Genomic DNA, 18,473 nt, shown 5'->3' with positions numbered 1-18,473 from the left:
ACAATACTCACATTCCAGCTTTGTTCTCTGGCGATGTCTTCTTTCTACTAATGCCACTGTTTGTGTTGTTATATAATGTGATTCCCTGGTTTGTTTTCCATGGTATTGATAGTGCTCCATTATGCAGGGAAAATCCCCTTTTTCTGGAAAATCCCTTCCTTCCCCAGTTTATTGGTGTGTTCATGAGCTCAGTGGTGCGACAGCTGACAGCCTGCTCCGCTCTCCTGCGCTGCTTCCCCCCATTTCCCAGTACGAGTCGTGCACAACCGGAGAATGCAGAAATAACTCGCTGCCATTCCTATTTTAACGACAAAAAAGCCCTGGCTCTGTTGGGGGACTTAATCTGCTTCTCATGCAGGCTAAATTAACAAGGGGAGGGTTTGAAGGCATCCCCTTTCCTCATTGCTTTGTTAATGCAGGTCCCCTCAGGAGTTGTATCCCTCTACTCCTACCCCAGGTAATTAAAAGTTTTCAGTGGGGGTCAAAGAGGAGTTCAGCTTCCCGGGCCTGTGTTCTGTGTGAATACAGGCAGGAATCTGCAAGATGTAGGTAGGTGCCTGCTTGTTAGGAATAGGGACTGATGTGCTTCCTGGGTAAACTGGTAAAAAAACCTTTTTTGGGTTAACTAGCTGTGGCAACACTACAAGGTTTTGTTTTGCTCATTGACATGGAGGAAAACCCCAACTATATATTCAGTGTTATGCGTTGCAGGGCTGTGTTCCAAGTTTTGTACTGTTGTACAGTTCTTGAAAGTGGAGTTTTGGTACAGAAGAAGTTGTGACACTACCTTGTGTTCTTTGCCTTCTTGTGAGGTCTGTGTTCATGTCACGATACCTTGTTCAAATCTTGTACCCCTTTCAGTCATGCCAATAGAAATATTTCAGACAAAAATAGCTCTCTGAAAATCCCTACTGAGAATCTTTGCAAAATGGTGAGTTAATTGTGAGTTAAGTTACAATTACAGCTTGTATCTGGTAGAAAACCTTAGGTAAGTCTGTTCTGGCAGTGAAGGACTAGCCAGGGAAACTTGATATTCAGGCTGACTCCCATCCCACCAGTACTTCTCCAGACAAAAATCAGACCTGTGCTGTAACACTTGCGAATACTTTTAAGGAATGGTGACGTGTGCCTCCTTCCAACAGCCTGCTGGCTCTGTTGTGACTTAGCAAATCAGTACATTTATGTAATTTGGGTAGCTGGTGCCTTACTGAGCTATATTGTACTCTAAAAATTCTGAGTCATATGCCTTGACATCTTATCACTTTACTTGGCAGCTTTAAAAATCCCAGATTGGACATGGTGTCAGGCTTACAGTGCTGCTTTGTCCTTGAAATGTCACCATAGAGTCAACTATTGCTTTACCAGCAGTAGGAAGGCAGGAAGTCACCCCGTGATGAAGATGCTTCTTTCTTTGGGTGGCTCTGTCCTCACTCAGAGTGTTTCTTGGCACAGCTGTGAAAAGTGGCAGTTTCTCCCACCCTTCTCCGAGCTGCTGGTGCTTTGAGATTTGGGACATAGTTGTGGAGGCTGAAGAAGGTTCGGTTCAGCTCTCTGGAGGGCCTGGGGAGCAGAGGAAGGGGTGAGAGGCGGCAGTGTCATATTCCTCTGTGGATGTTGCAGTGTTATGTTCTAGGAAACTGCTGTGGCTTGTGGCTGCTGTTAGGGGCACTGTTGTGGACTGTATGGTTTGAAGACCTGACTGGAAGGCACAGAGTCCGGTCTCTAGGATATGCTTTCTGTTACATGCATAGCATGGGCTTTCTGCAGACTTCATCTTCTCTTAGGTGGTGGTGTTAAAGCTGCTTTACATTAGTCACAGCTCTTAAGTGTGGTGCTGAGAGCACCGGATGAAGGCCTTTTATCATCTTGCTTGCTAGGAAGTGACTTTTTCTTGTCTTGGGAGTAGCATGCCTTGGCTTACTCTCTTCTAATTCTAGATTGTTTTCCAGAGATACAGCCATACTGAAAATACCCTGATTTCAGGGCTGTCGTTCAGATCACAGCTGTCTTGAAGACTCCATCTTTGTGGTGCAGATGTGTAAGGCAAGTCAGATCATTTTGAGTCTGGAAACAGGGAAATTATTCTTTCCACCAAAATGCTTTAAAGGATCTATGTGGCAAATTAGGAGAACTGTGGTGGCCTGCTGTTGAAACCTGTGTATTACTGCTCTGGCAGTTCATGGAGCAGGCTTGTGAGGTTTGAGCTGGTGGTTGAAGCTTTAGCAGTTCCTTCATTACTTGCCTTGTAGTTTGTTCTCATCTTTCTGATCTTTGCACAGTGAGATGTAGCCCCAAACCACTTGTGCATTGGGTGATTCAGGGCAGGGGAAAGAGCAATTCTTGTTGGTAAATCCGTTTCTCTGTCTTAGATCCACCAATCCGATGAGCCTTCTAGGCAGTAGTCAGTACGGACTGGTAAGGTGCCTAGGCTGCCTTGGCTTCTGACAGCAGTAGGAGAACGTAACTGGGAGTTCGTTCAAGAAAGAAGTAGATACTCCAAGCTGAAGATGATTGGCTGCTCTCTTTTAACAGACAAGTCTGAGAAGGAAAACCCATTCGAATCCCCTTTCATTCTGGATTGGTGGATCTGAAGCCCAGAAACAAAGTTTCAGGTAAGAAGTCACCCTGTACTATATCTTGCTGCTTCTGCTTAGATGAGTTTGTCCGCACATTCAGTACCTTGCTTTAACTGCTTCGTGTCCCTCAAGGGTTAGAGTGCACCAAGGTGGCTGCTGAGTTCAGAGTAAGAAAGGGCATGTTCAGTAAATACACCTGCAGTTTGTTAGGGAACTGCACTGCTGCTGTGACAGCCAGACTTAGATGAGGCAGATCTGCCTTCTGCAGAGCTGGAAAGCAGGGTCGACAGGAATAGGGGCACTAAGCAAGTGCTTCTGAAAGGGGAGAGCAGCCTCACCAGTGACTTCAATGGGCTTCTCAGTTAGGTTCAGGAAAGTAATAGCTCTCTACTCTGATTTCTAGCTGTGCCATTTGATGAGCTCATCAGAAACTGAGAGAACTTGTCTAGTTGTTTGCAGTGCCAATTCCAGTAGCTTTACCTTGCTGAGATGCCATTTGAAATTCTGTTGTGGGCAGCACTTGGAGTCAGCCTTTTAAATCTGCATAAGATTTCAACCTCAAATTCTGTTCATAGTTGTTCTCAGAGTTGTAAGGCAGGGTTTTCATGAGGGGCTTCAGAGTGGGTTTATTTCACAGTAGGGAAGTACGGTTGAGTTTGAGGGAAGGTCTTCATCCTACCTACAACTCCAAAGGAGGTTGGAGCAAGGTGGGGGGTTGGTTGGTTCTCCCAAGTAGCAAGTGGTAGGATAAGAGGAAATGGCCTCAATTTGTACTAGGGGAGGTGTAAGTTGGACATCAGGAACAGTTTCTTCCCTGAAAGGGTTGTGAAGCCCTGTAATAGGCTGATCAAGACAGTGTTGGAGTCAATATCCTTGGATGGATTGAAAAGCTATGGAGATGTGGTGCTCAGGAGCGTGCTTTAACAGTGGGCTTGGTAGTGTTGGGTTGATGATTTGGTTTGATATTTTCAAGGGTCTTTTCCAGCCTAAACAATTCTGTGAATTCAGTGGTTGTATTTTGAGACACGTTGATCCGAGACTGAGATGACTGTGAAAGGCTATGGCATGTTACCTTAAAGATAAGTTTGGAAGGTATTCGTGTGTGCTAGGAGGGAAAGCTTGGTCCCTGGCTGGTAGAAAACAAACTTGTCTGAGTTAGGTCTCTGGTGTGAGCAGGGGACCTGCACCTCTCCTAATGCCCAGCTTTATTGTTAGTGCTTTAATGAACTTGGCAACTGATTTCCAAAGAAAGCAATGTGCCTCAATTCCTCTGGATGTTAACAGCAATGACGCTGAGCCACTTAAGTCTTCTCTTCTGCAGACAGATGTTAAAGTGAGCGTTCAGGCCTCAACATTTCACCTACTGTAGAAGAAACTCGTGTAGGTGCTGTTGATCTTTTGTGTTGTTTTAGCTCTGCATTTGTTTTGCTGGCATGGTGTTGTGCAAAAGTGACACTTGAATTTAATTGCTGAATACATAAATATTGAATTATTTTTGCACAGGGTGCTGTTGTTTCCTGGTGTGATTATCTGAGTGCTTGCATTTTATCTGGTTAGGGTGGAGAGGCCTTGGGCATGCCTTTTTTTTTTTTTTAAACTTTAATTTCTTAACAAAAAATGAGGGAGAATCTAAGGGAAATACTCATCAGTCTGACACATTTCTTGCAATCTCATCTAACATCAACCCAGTTTTGTCCCACACACCAGACTGGCCTTAGAGTTAAAGCTGCAAAATAACATCTTCCTGTGGAGTCTTTGCTGCTCAGGGTGTGCCCTTTGCTGAAGTGAGAGAACAGGGAGGCAGAAGTGAACTTTCATCTTTAAGGATGAAAACTGAAAAGAGGAAGACACTGAGAGGAGGGGAAAAGAGGAAGCATAAATGTGTACTCCAGATTTAGCGCCCTGATGTTATGATATGTAATAAAATTGAACTTTCTGAAACAAAGCAGCCCTGTCAAAGGCCAGCCTTGAAGCTGAGTTGAACTCAAGTGCAAGTGCACGCAGGTTGGAGGCTTAGTTCTTGCCCAGGTTTTGAATCCTAAGCTTCAAAAAGTAGAATGTAAGCTATCAAAGGCTGTGTGAATGTTCCTCTGCAACATTTGATGTGCAAGCCCTGAATGGAAGCTAGCATTTGATTGTGTGCTGAGCCCTGACTTGCCATGCATTTCAGCTCGTCTAGTTCAAGTGCACACTGCCTTCTCTACCAGATTTTTAGGTGGAGTTAATGTTATTTTTCGGTTATGTGAGGTCTCATCCTTAAAAACATAATGCAGAAAAGAATCTAAGATATCTCCTGACATCTTGGGCAAGTTTCAGTGTTTGACTCACTCAGAGTTTCTACCATTTCAGCCGGCAGTGCTAGGTCTTTTTTCAGTGTTTCTCTTTTCACCCCAGTTATGATTTACTACAAGCAGGTGTGTTGCTGTGGGTAGATGTGTGTAACACCTCTGTTCATGCTGCCTGAGAGCACGGGAAAGCCTTTTTTCTTTGGAAATGGCCTTTTTTATCTAACATAAGGTGTATTAATACAGAAAGAAATATTATCACGCTTTTGGAAGTTCTGAAGCTGGGGGAATTTGGATGTACCTACGTGAAAGAAGCAAGGGTTAATGAAATCTTGTGTATCTTGGGAAATGTAGCTGCTTTTGGTTAACATCCACAGTGACTTCTGTACACATACTAGGGTTTTCTTCCTGGTCTTTTGCACCTTCCTGAAAAGGAGCTACTGCATCTCCTTGGTCTTATCCTGATGAATAAATTATCCTGGAGTAAAATTGCTGTTATATTCAAATAAATCATTTACTCTCTTCTCTACTGAACCCTTGTTCCTTTTGTAGCATTCATTTTGTTGTAGCAAACGCACACTTTGATCTCCAGGAGCAGAGTGGGACTGCGTTATCGATCACCCTGCTGTGAATTCATTGTGCTATCTAGAAGAACGGTGTGGTAATGAGGAGAATTTATTTGATAAATTATTTCCCCTTTGTCTTGCTTTACTTTTCCTGATTCCTCACTTCAGTATTTTTTCCCCAAATGCAAGAAGCTTACGTGTGGATCTTGAGTGGCTGTTGGAAGGTTGCAACGCTGAGCAATTTATATCTCGAGTGGCAATCATTTAGCTAAATAGATTTTTTTCTGATGGAAGTGTGGCTCAGTTTTTGGCCACACATTTTTATTTATTTTTTTTTTTTTAAGAGAATGATCTGGTAACACAGGAGTAATCAGAACCATTTCACAAGTTAAAATGAGTTGGCTGCTCTGTGGGTACTTATTTTTGAGACATTCACTTTTGGCATTTGTAGTTCGTCGACAGAAATGCCAGAGTAAATTACATCAAACCCAACTTTCTTGACCTGAGAATACAGGCACTGCTAAATCAAAGCAGAACACTTGAATGCATATCCAAAACTGTGTGGGTTTTGGAAATGCATTGTACAAATGGCACTCAGAAAGCCTTCCAAATCAGACACTCAAGACTAGACGTGAGATTGCACTTTGGATGTGGAAAAGGCAGTGATGTGATGGCACCGAATGCAGCAAACTTGTATGGAGCATGTGACTACACTGCATCTCTCAAGGGACAACTTGGTTTTGAAATGAGAACAGGAGGAGTACAAAGTACTGCTATTGGTCTGATGTAAATTCTCTTTGTTTTTGAGTACCTCAGTGCAGATCTTCAATGTTGTGCCAAAACGTGCAGCGTAGTGGTGTGTTGCTGTGCCAAGCCAGGCTGTCACTTGTGGATCACGCATATTTGTGCTACGTGCATGCCCCCACACTTGGTTTCTGATTAAGTATTCACACTTAAGAGTATATTTTGACATTTTTACTTTTCCACCTATTGCAAATATTACTCCTGTATCTAGTTGGTTCGACACTGTTCTGCTTGTCACTATCTTGAACGAGTCACTTGAGGTAAAAACACCAGGTAAGATCTGGAAGATCTGGAGCTAGCAAAATGGGATGGAGTTTGAGTAGTTGGCCACTGTTCCCTGCCCAGTGTAAAATAATACTGAAGGCCTTTGAACAATGCAACTGCTTTGTATTTTCATAATGTCTTATTGTGGTGGTTGCTGATTTTTTTTGAGAAACTTAAGATCTGAGCTCGATAATAAATCTGACTTGGGAGCACATAGCTTTCAGAAACAGTCATGCTGTCCTTAAGTCTAACTTTGCTTTTCAGAGTACTCCTTTTTTGCAGCATTAAATCTGAGCTAGTGGGAGCTGTCTGTCATTCCCAACTGCAGAGGTGGTTTTAGCAAACAGAAGCTACCCCATGGATTTATCAATATTAAGTGCTAATGGAAATAAGAATCAGTTCTGTTGGTCCAGGCATAAATCAGAATAAATGAAGCATTAAATTACCAATGTTGAACAGCAAGTGAGTTTCTTCTAAATAAAAACCTGAAGAGTATCCTGAAGAGGTTGAAATTTTGTGGCTGTACTTCCAATCTCTATTCATAATCTTGTGAACACCCAGAACATGAATTAACCTTACTGAGGAGCTGGTTTGTTGTCACAAGAAAGCTGAGGAAAGGATTTCACACTTGAGGAGAAGATGTAAACTTGAACGAATTAATAGGTTCTGATGTTCAATTTGGTTCTGTAATAAACTACATAAGAATGTATCAAAAGCAGAAAGGGCTGTATTAAAAGCAGTGTGAGCAGCAAGGCAAGGGAGGTGATTCTGCCCCTCTGCACTGCTCTGGTAAAACCCCACCTGGAGCACTGCATCCAGTTCTGGTGCCCTCAGTATAAGAAGGACATGGAACTGCTGGAGTGGGTCCAGAGGAGACCACAACAATGATCAGGAGGCTGGAGAACCTCTCCTATGGGGACAGGCTGTGAGGGAATTGTGGTGGTTCAACCTGGAGAAGTGAAGGCTCCAGGGAGACCTTAGAGCAGCCTTCTAGTACCTGAAGGGTGCTACAGGAGAGTTGGGGAGGGTCTTCTTACAAGAGCTTACAGTGATAGGGTGAGGAGCAATGGCTTTGCCCCCATGAGGGGGCACGAGGGGGGAATCTAGAGTGGAGATCAAGAAGAAATTCTTGACAGTGAGGGTGGGGAGACACTGGAACAGGTTGCCCAGGGAGTTGTGGATGGTGTTAGGTCAGTTTAGATGAGGCCTAGTGGAAGATGTCTCTGCACATGGAACTTGGAACTGGGTAATCTTCAAGGGTCCTGTTGCAGGAGGAGCAAATGAATACAGTTAGTCATGCTCCTTGGGGAAAAAATGAAGTCAGTGAGCTCCTTCATTTGTTTTGCTGTATTGCTCTTTGACATTCTAGAATAACCTCCATGCCAATCCTTTCTGGGCTCTGCTTAGAAACTGATTCTCAAAAGCAAGGATATTTATGTATTAGTTTCATTAGGAACTAATCACAGACTACAGGCTGATTTTATTTTGTGAGCAATTTGGTGGGCTTGCTAGGATAAATGGGTGGATTAGATTTTACCTAGGGGATGATAAAGCCTGGGGACTTGTGTTTGGCTATAACTTAAATTCAAATGAACTGCCATGAAAGGTTGCTGGACATTTTGCAGTGCTTTAACAAGACAACAGCGCCATCCACCTAGGAGAAGTAAAAGGTGAATCAAAACTTTGGATGATTTAGGAGCAGATAATTTGTGTGGGTATTTTTTTTGTTTGTTCTATTATTATTTTTTAAATATATTAGTGGCTCTATCCTAGAAATTAGCAGCTGCAAAGTTGATTATTGGAAGAATGCTGCTGCGTTCTTTACTGTTAATGCAAGAAGCTCTTAGCATCTGACCTTTAAAGATGCTGAACCACATTCCTGTTCTACTAATACTGCTAAGAATTTATAGTTTAGAACCCCAATGCAAGCATTTGGTTTCTTAATTGTGAGGTCCAAGATTGAAACCTAAATCTTGAGATGTAATTCCTGAGGCTGGACCATCAAACCAGGTATTTGTGGTAGGATAAAGGGCAATGGTTTGAAATTACAGAAAAGTTGATTTAGATTGGATATTAGGAACAAACTCTTTGCCATGAGGGTATTGCAACAGGTTGCCCAGGGAGTTGGTTGCAGCCCCACCCCTGGAGATAGTCAAGGTCAGGCTGGACAAAGCTCTGAACAACCTGGTCTAGTGGAGGATGTCCCTGCTGACTGCAGGGAGTTTTGCCTAGATGACCTTTGGAGGTCCCTTCCAACCCAAAACATTCTGTGATTCTACAATAAAGTTAATATATGGATCTTTCAAAACTTGAGGCATCTAAAAGGTCAGAATGTGGGTTTCTCTATTTGTCTTTATTCTTTCAGCATCAAATAGCTGTAACATCCCTTTCACCTGCTTGCTCCTCCCCTGAGGGTAGTCCAGGTGAGCACAGGGGTATCACGATGTGAGTTGGTTAAAACCCTGCATTGCAAATTACTTTGTTCCTTAAAAATCAGAGTTTCAGTTGCTCTTAGTTTAAATAGACTAGAATAGAATAAACCAGGTTGGAAGAGACCTTCAAGATCATTGTGTCCAACCTATCATCCAACACCACCTAATCAACTAACCCATGGCACCAAGCACCCTGTCAAGTCTCCTCCTGAACACCTCCAGTGATGGCGATTCCACCACCTCCCCTGGCAGTCCATTCCAATGGGCAATCACTCTCTCTGTGTAAAACTTCTCCTGACCTCCAGCCTGAACCTCCCCTGGTGCAGCCTGAGACTGTGTCCTCTTGTTCTGGTGCTGGCTGCCTGGGAGAAGAGACCAACCTCTGCCTGTCTACAACCCCCATGTATTTTAACCACGTATGGTGGGGTCGCCACTGCCTCATGTGCATTTAGTATTGTGCCCGTTGCCCAATGTTGTTTTCCCTCCCCCAGACTTCATTAAGTGGTACTGTGGCTCCCTAGGATCCTGAGGAGAGGCAAGTGGAAAGTGAATTTTTAATTTCAGACTCGTTAGGCACAAATTAGCCCTTTAATGCACTACCCTGCTTTCATTTGTGGCAGCTCCTATGCAAGCAGGGTCAAGCAGTAACATGTCAGTGAAGCGCACAAATATTTGCACATTCCTGTTGTAGTGTGAAGTAGAGTGCAATATTTAATTAGTGGTATTGTGCAAGATCATTGCTGCAGCTGAGTGTCCAGTGGGTTTTATAAAGCCTTTCATTCAGGGTGTCCTAATGACGTGGAAAGGTTTTTGTGTGGCTTAAACACGGCATGGAAAGGGCCTCTCTCCAGTGGATTTTGAAACAAAGTAAAAATTAGTTCCCAGGTTCCCCATCTTTATGTAGCTAGAGTTTGTAAAAGAAAGTGTGGCCCTAATAGCAGTTACTTTTAGCTTCTAATTTATGGACTCCCTTAAGTGTGGAGTCATACTTCTATGTGCACAGGTTTGTGTATGTGATCTGAAAATCTGAGGAGAGAACTTGGTTGTTTATTCACCAGTGGCTTTTACTGAGTGGGACAAGCAGCATTAACAGTAGAAATTTATCTTGCCTTTAATAATTATCTGCAGTGTTGCACTGTATTGCTGTGATTCAGTGCTACAGAAACACCATTCAGGTGTGCCAAATGAGATTGAGTAGTGAAACAGATAAAGCAGGAACTTTCTTGGGTTGTATAGGCTTGTTTTGAAGCAGGCCAAGGGCAGGGTCCTACACCTGGTTCGGGGCAATCCCAAGCACAAATCCAGGCTGGGTGAGCAGTGGCTTGAGATCAGTCTGGAGGAGAAGGACTTGAGGGTGGCAGTTGGTGGAAAACTCAACATGAGCTAGCAGTGTCAGCTAGCAGTCCAGAGGGACATGGAACTGCTGGAGCAGATCTAGAGGAGGCCACAAAAGTGATGAGAGGCTGGGGCAGGCTGAGAGAGTTGCGGCTGCACAGCCTGGAGAAGAAAAAGTACTGGGAAGACCTTAAGTGCAGCCTTCCAGTACCTGAAGGGGGCCAGGTGAGAGCTGGGGAGGGACTTTTTACAAGGACTTGTAGTGATAGGATGAGAGGGAATGGCTTGAAGCTTGAGGAGGGCGGATTTAGACTGGAGATTAGAGAGAAATTCTTTAGAGTGAGGGCGGTGAGAATGAAACAGGTCGCCCAGGGCGGTCATTGATGTTCCCTACCTACCTGTAGGTGTTCAAGGCCAGATTGGATGAGGCCCTCAGCAACCTGGTCTAATGGAAAGTATCTGCATAAGATCCAGCATCTTCAGCAGCTGGTTTGACCAGTAAATATAAAAACTGGGTGGTTGTTGCCTCATTGATGTTGAGGTAGTTTCCTTAGTGTGGGTTGGCTATCTTGGAACAGTTCTGGGAAGTAAATGTTGAGGGTTTGGCAGGGTTAATTGTTCCCTAGTTACATGAAAAATCATGTTTCTCTAAAGGTGAAATGAGAAACTCTTAATAACATAAATATAAATCAATGGATTTCCCTATAGAAGGAAGAATAGTACAGTACAGCAGAAACAGGTTTGGTTTTACCTCTCTACATAAAGTATATGCACCTACTCACCCCATGCCAAGTGCATCATACAGGATTCCATATGGAATCACAACCTTCCTGCTGGATAAGAGAAGAGGATTCCTGTGTGTTTTGGTGTTGCTAAGGTGATTCTTCTGCTTTTCCTTTAATTGCTCTCCTTAGCACAAGAGATGAAAATAAACTTTCTTTTGTTTTATTCATAAGATACCAAACAAAGACAAAAGTTTTTAACTCTTGAGTTGCTCTGGGCTCCCTCCCTGACTGGGGCAAACTCACAAACTGCTTTCCTTGAGTCTTCACCTTGGTTCTTCCTCTTTAGACTTCTGTGTGGGGTTTTTCCTATGCAGATTTGGTATTTGTTACAACTAATGTGGAATCCTGTGTGAAAACTATTGAAAGCTCAGTGGGTGCCAGATTTTAGAGCTGGGTTTGTGCACTGCTTGAGAGTGAGGAATGGAAATCCCTTTCCCTAACTCTGTCTGATGGCTAGTAGTGTGTGTGTGGTACTCTGTCTTGAAAAGGAACTGGGAACTCATGTTATGGGGCTCTAAAAGGTTTGGGGAGTCTGCAACAAATATCTTTAGAAAAGAACCAAAAAGGATCCCCAAATGTTTCCTAAATTCTAGTGTCAGCAGTGTGGAGTCTAGTAGTTAAAGTTGGTTCTTTCTGTCTTGGGTTTTGGTTTGAGTAATACATGTAGTTAGGGTAAAATTCAGCTTTAGGATACCCTCAGCTGATGATTGAACCTTTTTCCCCCCCAATAACCCATTTAATCAGGACGCTATTCTGCATCTTGACTAAGCAGAACTTGCTAATGCTATTCAAATTTAGGTGAGGGTTGTTCCTCTCTAAAAAGACTTCTGAGTTGTCAGTGTCCCAGTACATGGATTGTAACCTCAGAAGTTCACCTTGGCTTTGCTGTTGGAATAAGTAAGCACAAATTATTTGGGAAAGTCAAGGCAGAGCGAGGTGCCAAACCTTAATTACTGAAGCTCCTCCAGGTTGTATTTTGAAGATGTGCCACCCTAATGAAAAGCTCCTGCACTTGTTCCCCAAGGGTGGCTGCAAAGGCACAAGCCTCCCAAGCAATTGTGGCTAGGTTGGGTTGCTGGGTGAGGAAGGCATCTTCCCCTGCTGCAGCAGAACTTCTGGTGGTAGCAATGTGTGGATGGACCACTGTAACAACCCTGATGCTGCTGGCAGGGACTTAAATTATTAATCTGGTGACATGGGTGCAAATGAGGAACATGAGCTTGTTCTCCTTGAAGACCAGAGGGATGGCTTGTTTCTGAAAAGGATCTTCAGTCGTTATTTTACCCTCGGCCGCTAACCCTGTGATCGCTGTAGATACAACATAGATAAGTACCCACGTTAACATACTAATGAGTTGCCTGCCTTGAGTGATTTGTTGTGGCATCTAACCGCTTCTTCTCTTCCTTCCTTTTTGTCACCCTGCAGTGTTCTGTGCCAAGGTCTTTGTGGCTAGGCTGCTCCAACCTGGTAGAGAGCATGTGCGCACTGAGATGCCTGCAGAGCATGCCCAGTGTCAGATGTCTCCAGGTGCCTTTCTTCTTTCTTGTTGTAAATGTTATGCGTATGCTGTTGAACATGTGTTTAAACTCTCAGGACTCTGTTTTAATCAAATTGTTAAGTCTGCTAAATGTTTTCCTTTTTTTTAATCTTTCTTTTTCTTTCTTTTTTTCTTTCTTTCTTATTTTTTTTTGTGCCTCCTTTTCTGAAAGCTTCTACTGAACTGCATTGTAGGAGTGAACCTTAAGAGGGCTTTTCTGTACAGTAGGCTCTTGGGGGGGGTGGGAGAGCGTTTGTGTTTTATTGCCTGTTTACTGAAGTTGTGATATAAGTAGCATAGTTGTGCATGTTGCCTGCTACCTTTTGCTTTCTTGTTTAAAACAAACAAACCAACATAAATGAGCTTTGCCATTTCTCTTAAATTACAATGAACTGACCAGCCTGTAATAATTTGTCTGATTTCCTTCAGAAAGGATAAGCTTTTTGGTATTCACCAAGTGTGGTCCTGGTTATAGCCTTACATTACTGTTGTTGGCATGTTTGAATGTAGAATAGTTAGCATAGAGTCCTGGAGCTCCTTGGGTTGCTGTGTTAGCTTAACTTTTAAAAGCAAAGAACAAGGGATGGGGGCTTACTCTGCACAGAAGACCACTACATCTCAAGTTCTCTGTTGTTTTTCTCCTAGTAGGCTGTTTATGCTGAGCCTGCATAATTTATAGATGGGGGAGCTGTTGCTGTTTCTTTCCTGGTTTGGGAGGGATTGAAAAAGAAAACTGAACTCCTAGTTGTTGAACTCCTAGGGTGCTTGCCTTGGAGAGAAAATGTAGAACTGTGGGTCAACTGTGTGGCACTTCCTAAAGTGTTTTGGAATGTAACATTTTTAGCAGAACTATTATTTAGTGCTATCTTTTCTGATAGTCAGTGGCTCAGTCTTTCATGTGGAAGAAACAGCTACTTCAAGGAAACTGCTTTTTTTGTGAATGGAAACTTAAACAAATAGAGTTTTGTTTGCAGTCTTGAGTTCAGAGAGTGGATAACCTGAATGGCTTACCTTAGGTAGTGACTGTTTATTTCCAAACCCCTTGCCTGCAAAATGTGGCCACCTGAAGTTCCAGCAAATTTGTGTTCCAGAATTAAAAATGACTTCAAAATTCCTGTTAGATTCTGAACATCTTTTTCTGGTTGAATGCTTTTTGTTTCCAGTATGGAAATACTATTCCAAGAGTGTGTGTGTGTGTGTGGGGAGCCATGACCAAGTTAAATGTATAGATGGCTAATAAAATTTGATACAAATTGGTAGTACCTCATGGCCAAATAATGCTTATGGGATATGCTTATAGTCATAAAAGGGCAAAGTCACAGGGTTTGGTGTCTGTCTTGGGAGTATTTATCATAGTATCATTCAGGGTTGGAAGGGACCACAAGGATCATGTAGTTCCAACCCCTCTGCCATGGGCAGGGACACCCCACGCTAGATCAGGCTGGCCTAGATCTATAAGCTAGATTTGATACAAAAGCTTCTGACCCTCTTTCCTCACGGGAAAAGTGAAACCTTTTTCGGTGGTAATTTTGAATTATTTTTTTTTCTGTCCTGGAACCTAACTTGTCAATGGCTGAGGAGCCTCTCAGACTATTTTCAGCAAGCTATCATAGTTGATTTTAAGATGGATAATGATGGGACGGAGTCTGGTGGGATGGGTCAGTAATTTGTGCAAGGCTTGTTGGTGAACCTTGGTGAGAGGTATGAGTAGTAAGCTGGAAACAGGTGCTCCTGCTCCTTGATGCAGGCATACTCACAGTCCTACACTGTCTTGCTTATTGCTTGATTTTTTCACCTCCTCTCTTACCTGACTTTTGAATTTGTGACTTATGCCTAATTGTATTTAGCAGTTTGAGAACTGTTTCAGGATAGGAGCAGTTCTGCTGGTAGTTGCTGTCTTTTCAATGGTAGATGTAGATCTTAGTTTCATGGACTACAAGTATTGAGGGGGGGGAGAGCTGCTGGACTCCCACACAAAGAATTTCAGAGTGTCTGTCAGCCTTAGGGCTCCTTATCAAGCTCAGGTTCCCTGCTGCTCCAAGTGCCTTGTTTGGGAATTGCAAGGACTCCTTCATGATGAATCTGAGAACTTTTATGACTGCCCCAAGTATCTTACAAATCAGTTGTTTGGAAATATCTCATCAGTTAGCACGTCATGGCAAAGCAACTGTTCTTTTTTTCCCCCCAGCTGAACTTTCCATTAAAACTATACTGCAGACAGGAAAGTCTACACAACCAATTGAAATAACAGCAAACCTCTTTATTATGAAGCCTTTTTTTCTTCTTGTCACAGTATCTCTCAGTAGGGGCATAGTAGTTAGCTGTCAACTGAAGAGGCCATGGTTTAGTTGTTTAGGTGGTTTGGATTGGTTGAGGGGTTGGATGCGATGATCTTGAAGGTCTCTTCCAACCTGGTTTATTCTATTATTATTATTCTATTCTCAGAGCAAGCTGGGCAGGTTAATTGATGCAGAATATGGAGTATGACAAATTCCTGTTGATAATGCTGTTTGTAAGATAAAATACTGAATGGTTTTGGAAAGCTCTTAGCACATAGATGTGGTGTCATACCTGCTCAAAACCCATAGCTGATGAAGCTGTTCTGTTGGGGGTGTGTGTGTGTTTCCCTTTGATAGGGTTCTCAAACCCATCTTGTTTTCTGGAGTTGTTAAGTTTCTGATCTGTCAGCTGTTATGGAAGCCACTTTAGAAGTACCAGTTAAGTTGTGTGAGCTTTTTGCTCCACATGCTTGTAGGAATTCAACAATCCCAGAAGATTTTAAACTCCAGCTCTGGATCCCTCAACACAGGAAGGACTTGGACCTGATGGAGTGGGTCCAGAGGCGGCTGTGAAGATGATCTGAAGGATGGAACACCTCTGCTATGGGGACAGGCTGAGGGAGCTGGGGTTGTTCAGCCTGGAGAAGAGAAGGTTTTGGGGAGACCTAATAGCAGCCTCTCAGTAACTGAAGGGGGTCTACAAGGTTTCAGAGGGACTGTTTTCAAAGGCTTGCAGTGATAGGATAAGGGGCAATTGTTTGAAATTACAGGAGGTTTAGATGGGATGTTAGGAACAGGTTCTTTACCTTGAGGGTGCTGGAACACTGCAACAGGTTGCCCAGGGATGTAGTTGAGGCCCCATCCCTGGAGATATTCAAGGTCAGGCTGGGCAAGGTTCTGAGCAGCCTGACCTAGTGAAGGGTGTCCCTGCTGACTGCAGGGGGTTTGGACTAGGTGACCTTTGGAGGTCCCTTCCAACCCAAACCATTCTATAATCCTAACAGGGTTAACAAATGGTGCCAAAAAAGTAGATCACTGCCAGGGCAACCACATAGTTCACTCTGGTGGGATTGCTTCAAAGCTCTCAAGAGTGGCAAGGAATCATTTTGTGTATCCAGATTGTCACATTTCAGGACTTAATGAGGAGGGTTTCACCATCATAGAATCAGTCAGGGTTGGAAGGGACCGCAATGATCATCTAGTCCCAACCCCCCTGCCATGGGCAGGGACACCCCACACTAGATCAGGCTGGCCAGAGCCTCATCCAGCCTGGTCTTAAACACCTCCAGGGATGGGGCCCCGACCACCTCCCTGGACAACCCATTCCAGGGCTTCATCACTCTCATGGGGAAGAACTTCCTCCTCACATCTATTCTGAATCTCCCCACCTCCAGCTTCATTCCATTCCCCTAGTCCTATCACTACCTGATATCCTGAGAAGTCCCTCCCCAGCCTTCCTGTAGGCCCCCTTCAGATCCTGGAAGGCCAGAATTAGGTCACCTTGGAGCCTTCTCTTCTGCAGACTGAACAGCCCCAACTCCTTCAACCTGTCCTCATAGAAGAGGTGCTCCAGCCCTCTGATCATCCTTGTGGCCCTTCTCTGGACACATTCCAGCATGTCCATATCCCTGTGGTGGAGGGCTTGAGCTTTACTACTGGCTGCACTTCCTGATGGGTCGTTTAGAGAATGAGAGGGATGACTGTCCTAAGATGATACCTGTAGAGCACACCTCTTGGGAGGCAGTAGAGAGCCTTGCTGATTTCAATTTTGTTCCAAAACAAAGACTGAACAAAAAGAAAAAGAAAAATGTCTGGATTTTGTAGAACTACAACCAGGAGTAAGAAGTTTTGAATCTCTTGCAAGCATCTGTGGGAGATATTTATAGCAAGAAAGGTTCTCCTTTCAGGTGTGTGACTCAGTGATGTCCGAAGGGGGAACCTGAAAGGGCAAGTGGCAGCAGCTGCTTTTCCCCATTTCTTACTTTTGGTACCACAATTTGCCCTTCTTTGCTGAGCTGTAAACCCTCAAATAAAAACAGGCAGGGCATAAATACAAGCAGATCTTTGTTGTGTAGCATTCAATTAGCATAATGATCGTTAATAGGAAGTTTAAGATGGGAAGTAGAGAAGCCCTGCAGTGACTCACTGGAGTTATCCAGGAGTTGTATCTGTTATCTGTGTGTGTTGGATGTGTAGAGTAATGGTGAATGGACCAGAAAGAGGTGGGTGGAAAAGCCCCTAATCTTAAATCTGGAGCCTTGTAGAATTTCTCCAGGAATTATTCAGGGGGGTTGGACTTAATCTCTGGAGGTCCCTTTCAACCCCTACCACTCTGTAATTCTGATATCTTAAATGCCAGTTCACAGTAACTGAAACCACTAGATTCTGAGGCCTTACTTTTAACTACTTGATTATCTTTAATGATGTTTGTGAACCAAGGAGCTTGCTGTTGTGAACTTGGTTTTGAATAGCTCCTGTTTTCATCCTCTTTGATATGGATTTGACAGCAACATTAAAAGCATACCGGTGTTTTATATAGGCGCTTGGAGAAACTGGTTCTGTTACCAGTTGTGTAATGCAGCCATATGGATACATTGTCTTCCCTAGCTTCATACTTGTGAGGCACTGCAGTGGTTTTGAGCATCCACTGTCATGCTGGCTTGGGAAATAGCTGCACCAGCCCTGTCATGCAGAGGGAAATGTTCACTGTGCTTGATTCTGGAAGTAAACATCTCCAGTGTGAACTGAAGACTAATCATTAAGCAACAGAAGATAAGTGCTCAGACATGGCTTTGAATTATTGCATAATGTAGCATGTGATGAGATAAGGCTTGGGCAAAAATTATTAGATGTAATGAAATTAACCTAGTAACTAAACAGTGCTCAGCCAGCTCTTCCTTCCCTCCAAGTCACACTTTATCCTTGATTTATTTGTTTGTTTATTTATTAACACAGAGATCATTGTACCTATCTTCTAAAACTCTGCTGAGTTTTTTTTCTTATTTAGATCTCTCCCTTCAACATTCTGGGATTTTTCCTACACCTTTCTGTTTATTACCCTTAGAGTTTCCAGAGTAGCTCTTTCTGTGTCATGTTCTCTACCTCCTTTTGCATTGATATGTGGGGTATGTAGCTCAGAAGTTTTAACAGAGCACCCATTCACTACAGGAACAGTAAACTTCTAGATCTTCCAGTGTGGGAAGTCAACTTCTTCCACCAGAGGCCAGATCTTGATGTTCATACAGTGATTTCCTCAGTCTTGAAGCTCCCCTGAGTCCTGCCAGCTCGTTCTCCCAGCGGTCTGTGGGCCTGTGATAGTGCACTTGGCTTTACCTGTCCTTTACCCTTGACTACTGCAGAATGAGATGTCTAACTCCATAGGTTTTCTTTGGTCTGCATTTTCATTCTTACACCATGTGTTCTGGTAATGGACAAGCAGCAGGAAGGTGACATTTCCTTCCTGCCAGTGTCATTCCTGCTTATAGGAGAGTATTGATTGATTTTCTGTAGCTGTCTGCACAAATATGTGATCATAAAAGCCATTAGAATCAGCCAGTTCGTAGTTTATTGCTGCTCAGAAATATTTAGTGCTTACCAGTGGCAAGTGGAA

At 43.4% G+C, this 18,473-nt stretch overlaps 1 protein-coding gene across 4 annotated transcripts in view; it reads left to right on the top strand.

The window, feature by feature from the left end:
* The window catches only part of FBXW11 (F-box and WD repeat domain containing 11), a 75,580-nt gene that overhangs the window by 6,054 nt on the left and 51,053 nt on the right, over positions 1 to 18,473 (top strand). Inside the window, exons 2-4 of one of the 4 annotated variants that reach the window (XM_068158807.1) lie at positions 2,533 to 2,612; positions 5,414 to 5,522; positions 12,473 to 12,574. The exons of 1 other annotated variant lie outside the window; for it this stretch is intronic. In XM_068158807.1, the coding sequence (XP_068014908.1) occupies positions 12,524 to 12,574 (51 nt within the window). In that variant the 5' untranslated portion in view covers positions 2,533 to 2,612; positions 5,414 to 5,522; positions 12,473 to 12,523. The remainder of the gene's footprint in view (positions 1 to 2,532; positions 2,613 to 5,413; positions 5,523 to 12,472; positions 12,575 to 18,473) is intronic. 2 more of the 4 variants (XM_068158830.1, XM_068158822.1) reach the window with 2 other exon arrangements.

This window comes from Melanerpes formicivorus, unplaced genomic scaffold (genome assembly GCF_026170545.1).
Source record: "Melanerpes formicivorus ecotype bairdi unplaced genomic scaffold, bMelFor1.0.p_v2 SCAF_2, whole genome shotgun sequence".
In the NCBI taxonomy this organism is placed as follows: Eukaryota; Metazoa; Chordata; class Aves; order Piciformes; family Picidae; genus Melanerpes; species Melanerpes formicivorus.
This window is presented reverse-complemented; position numbering and strand designations above follow the sequence as displayed.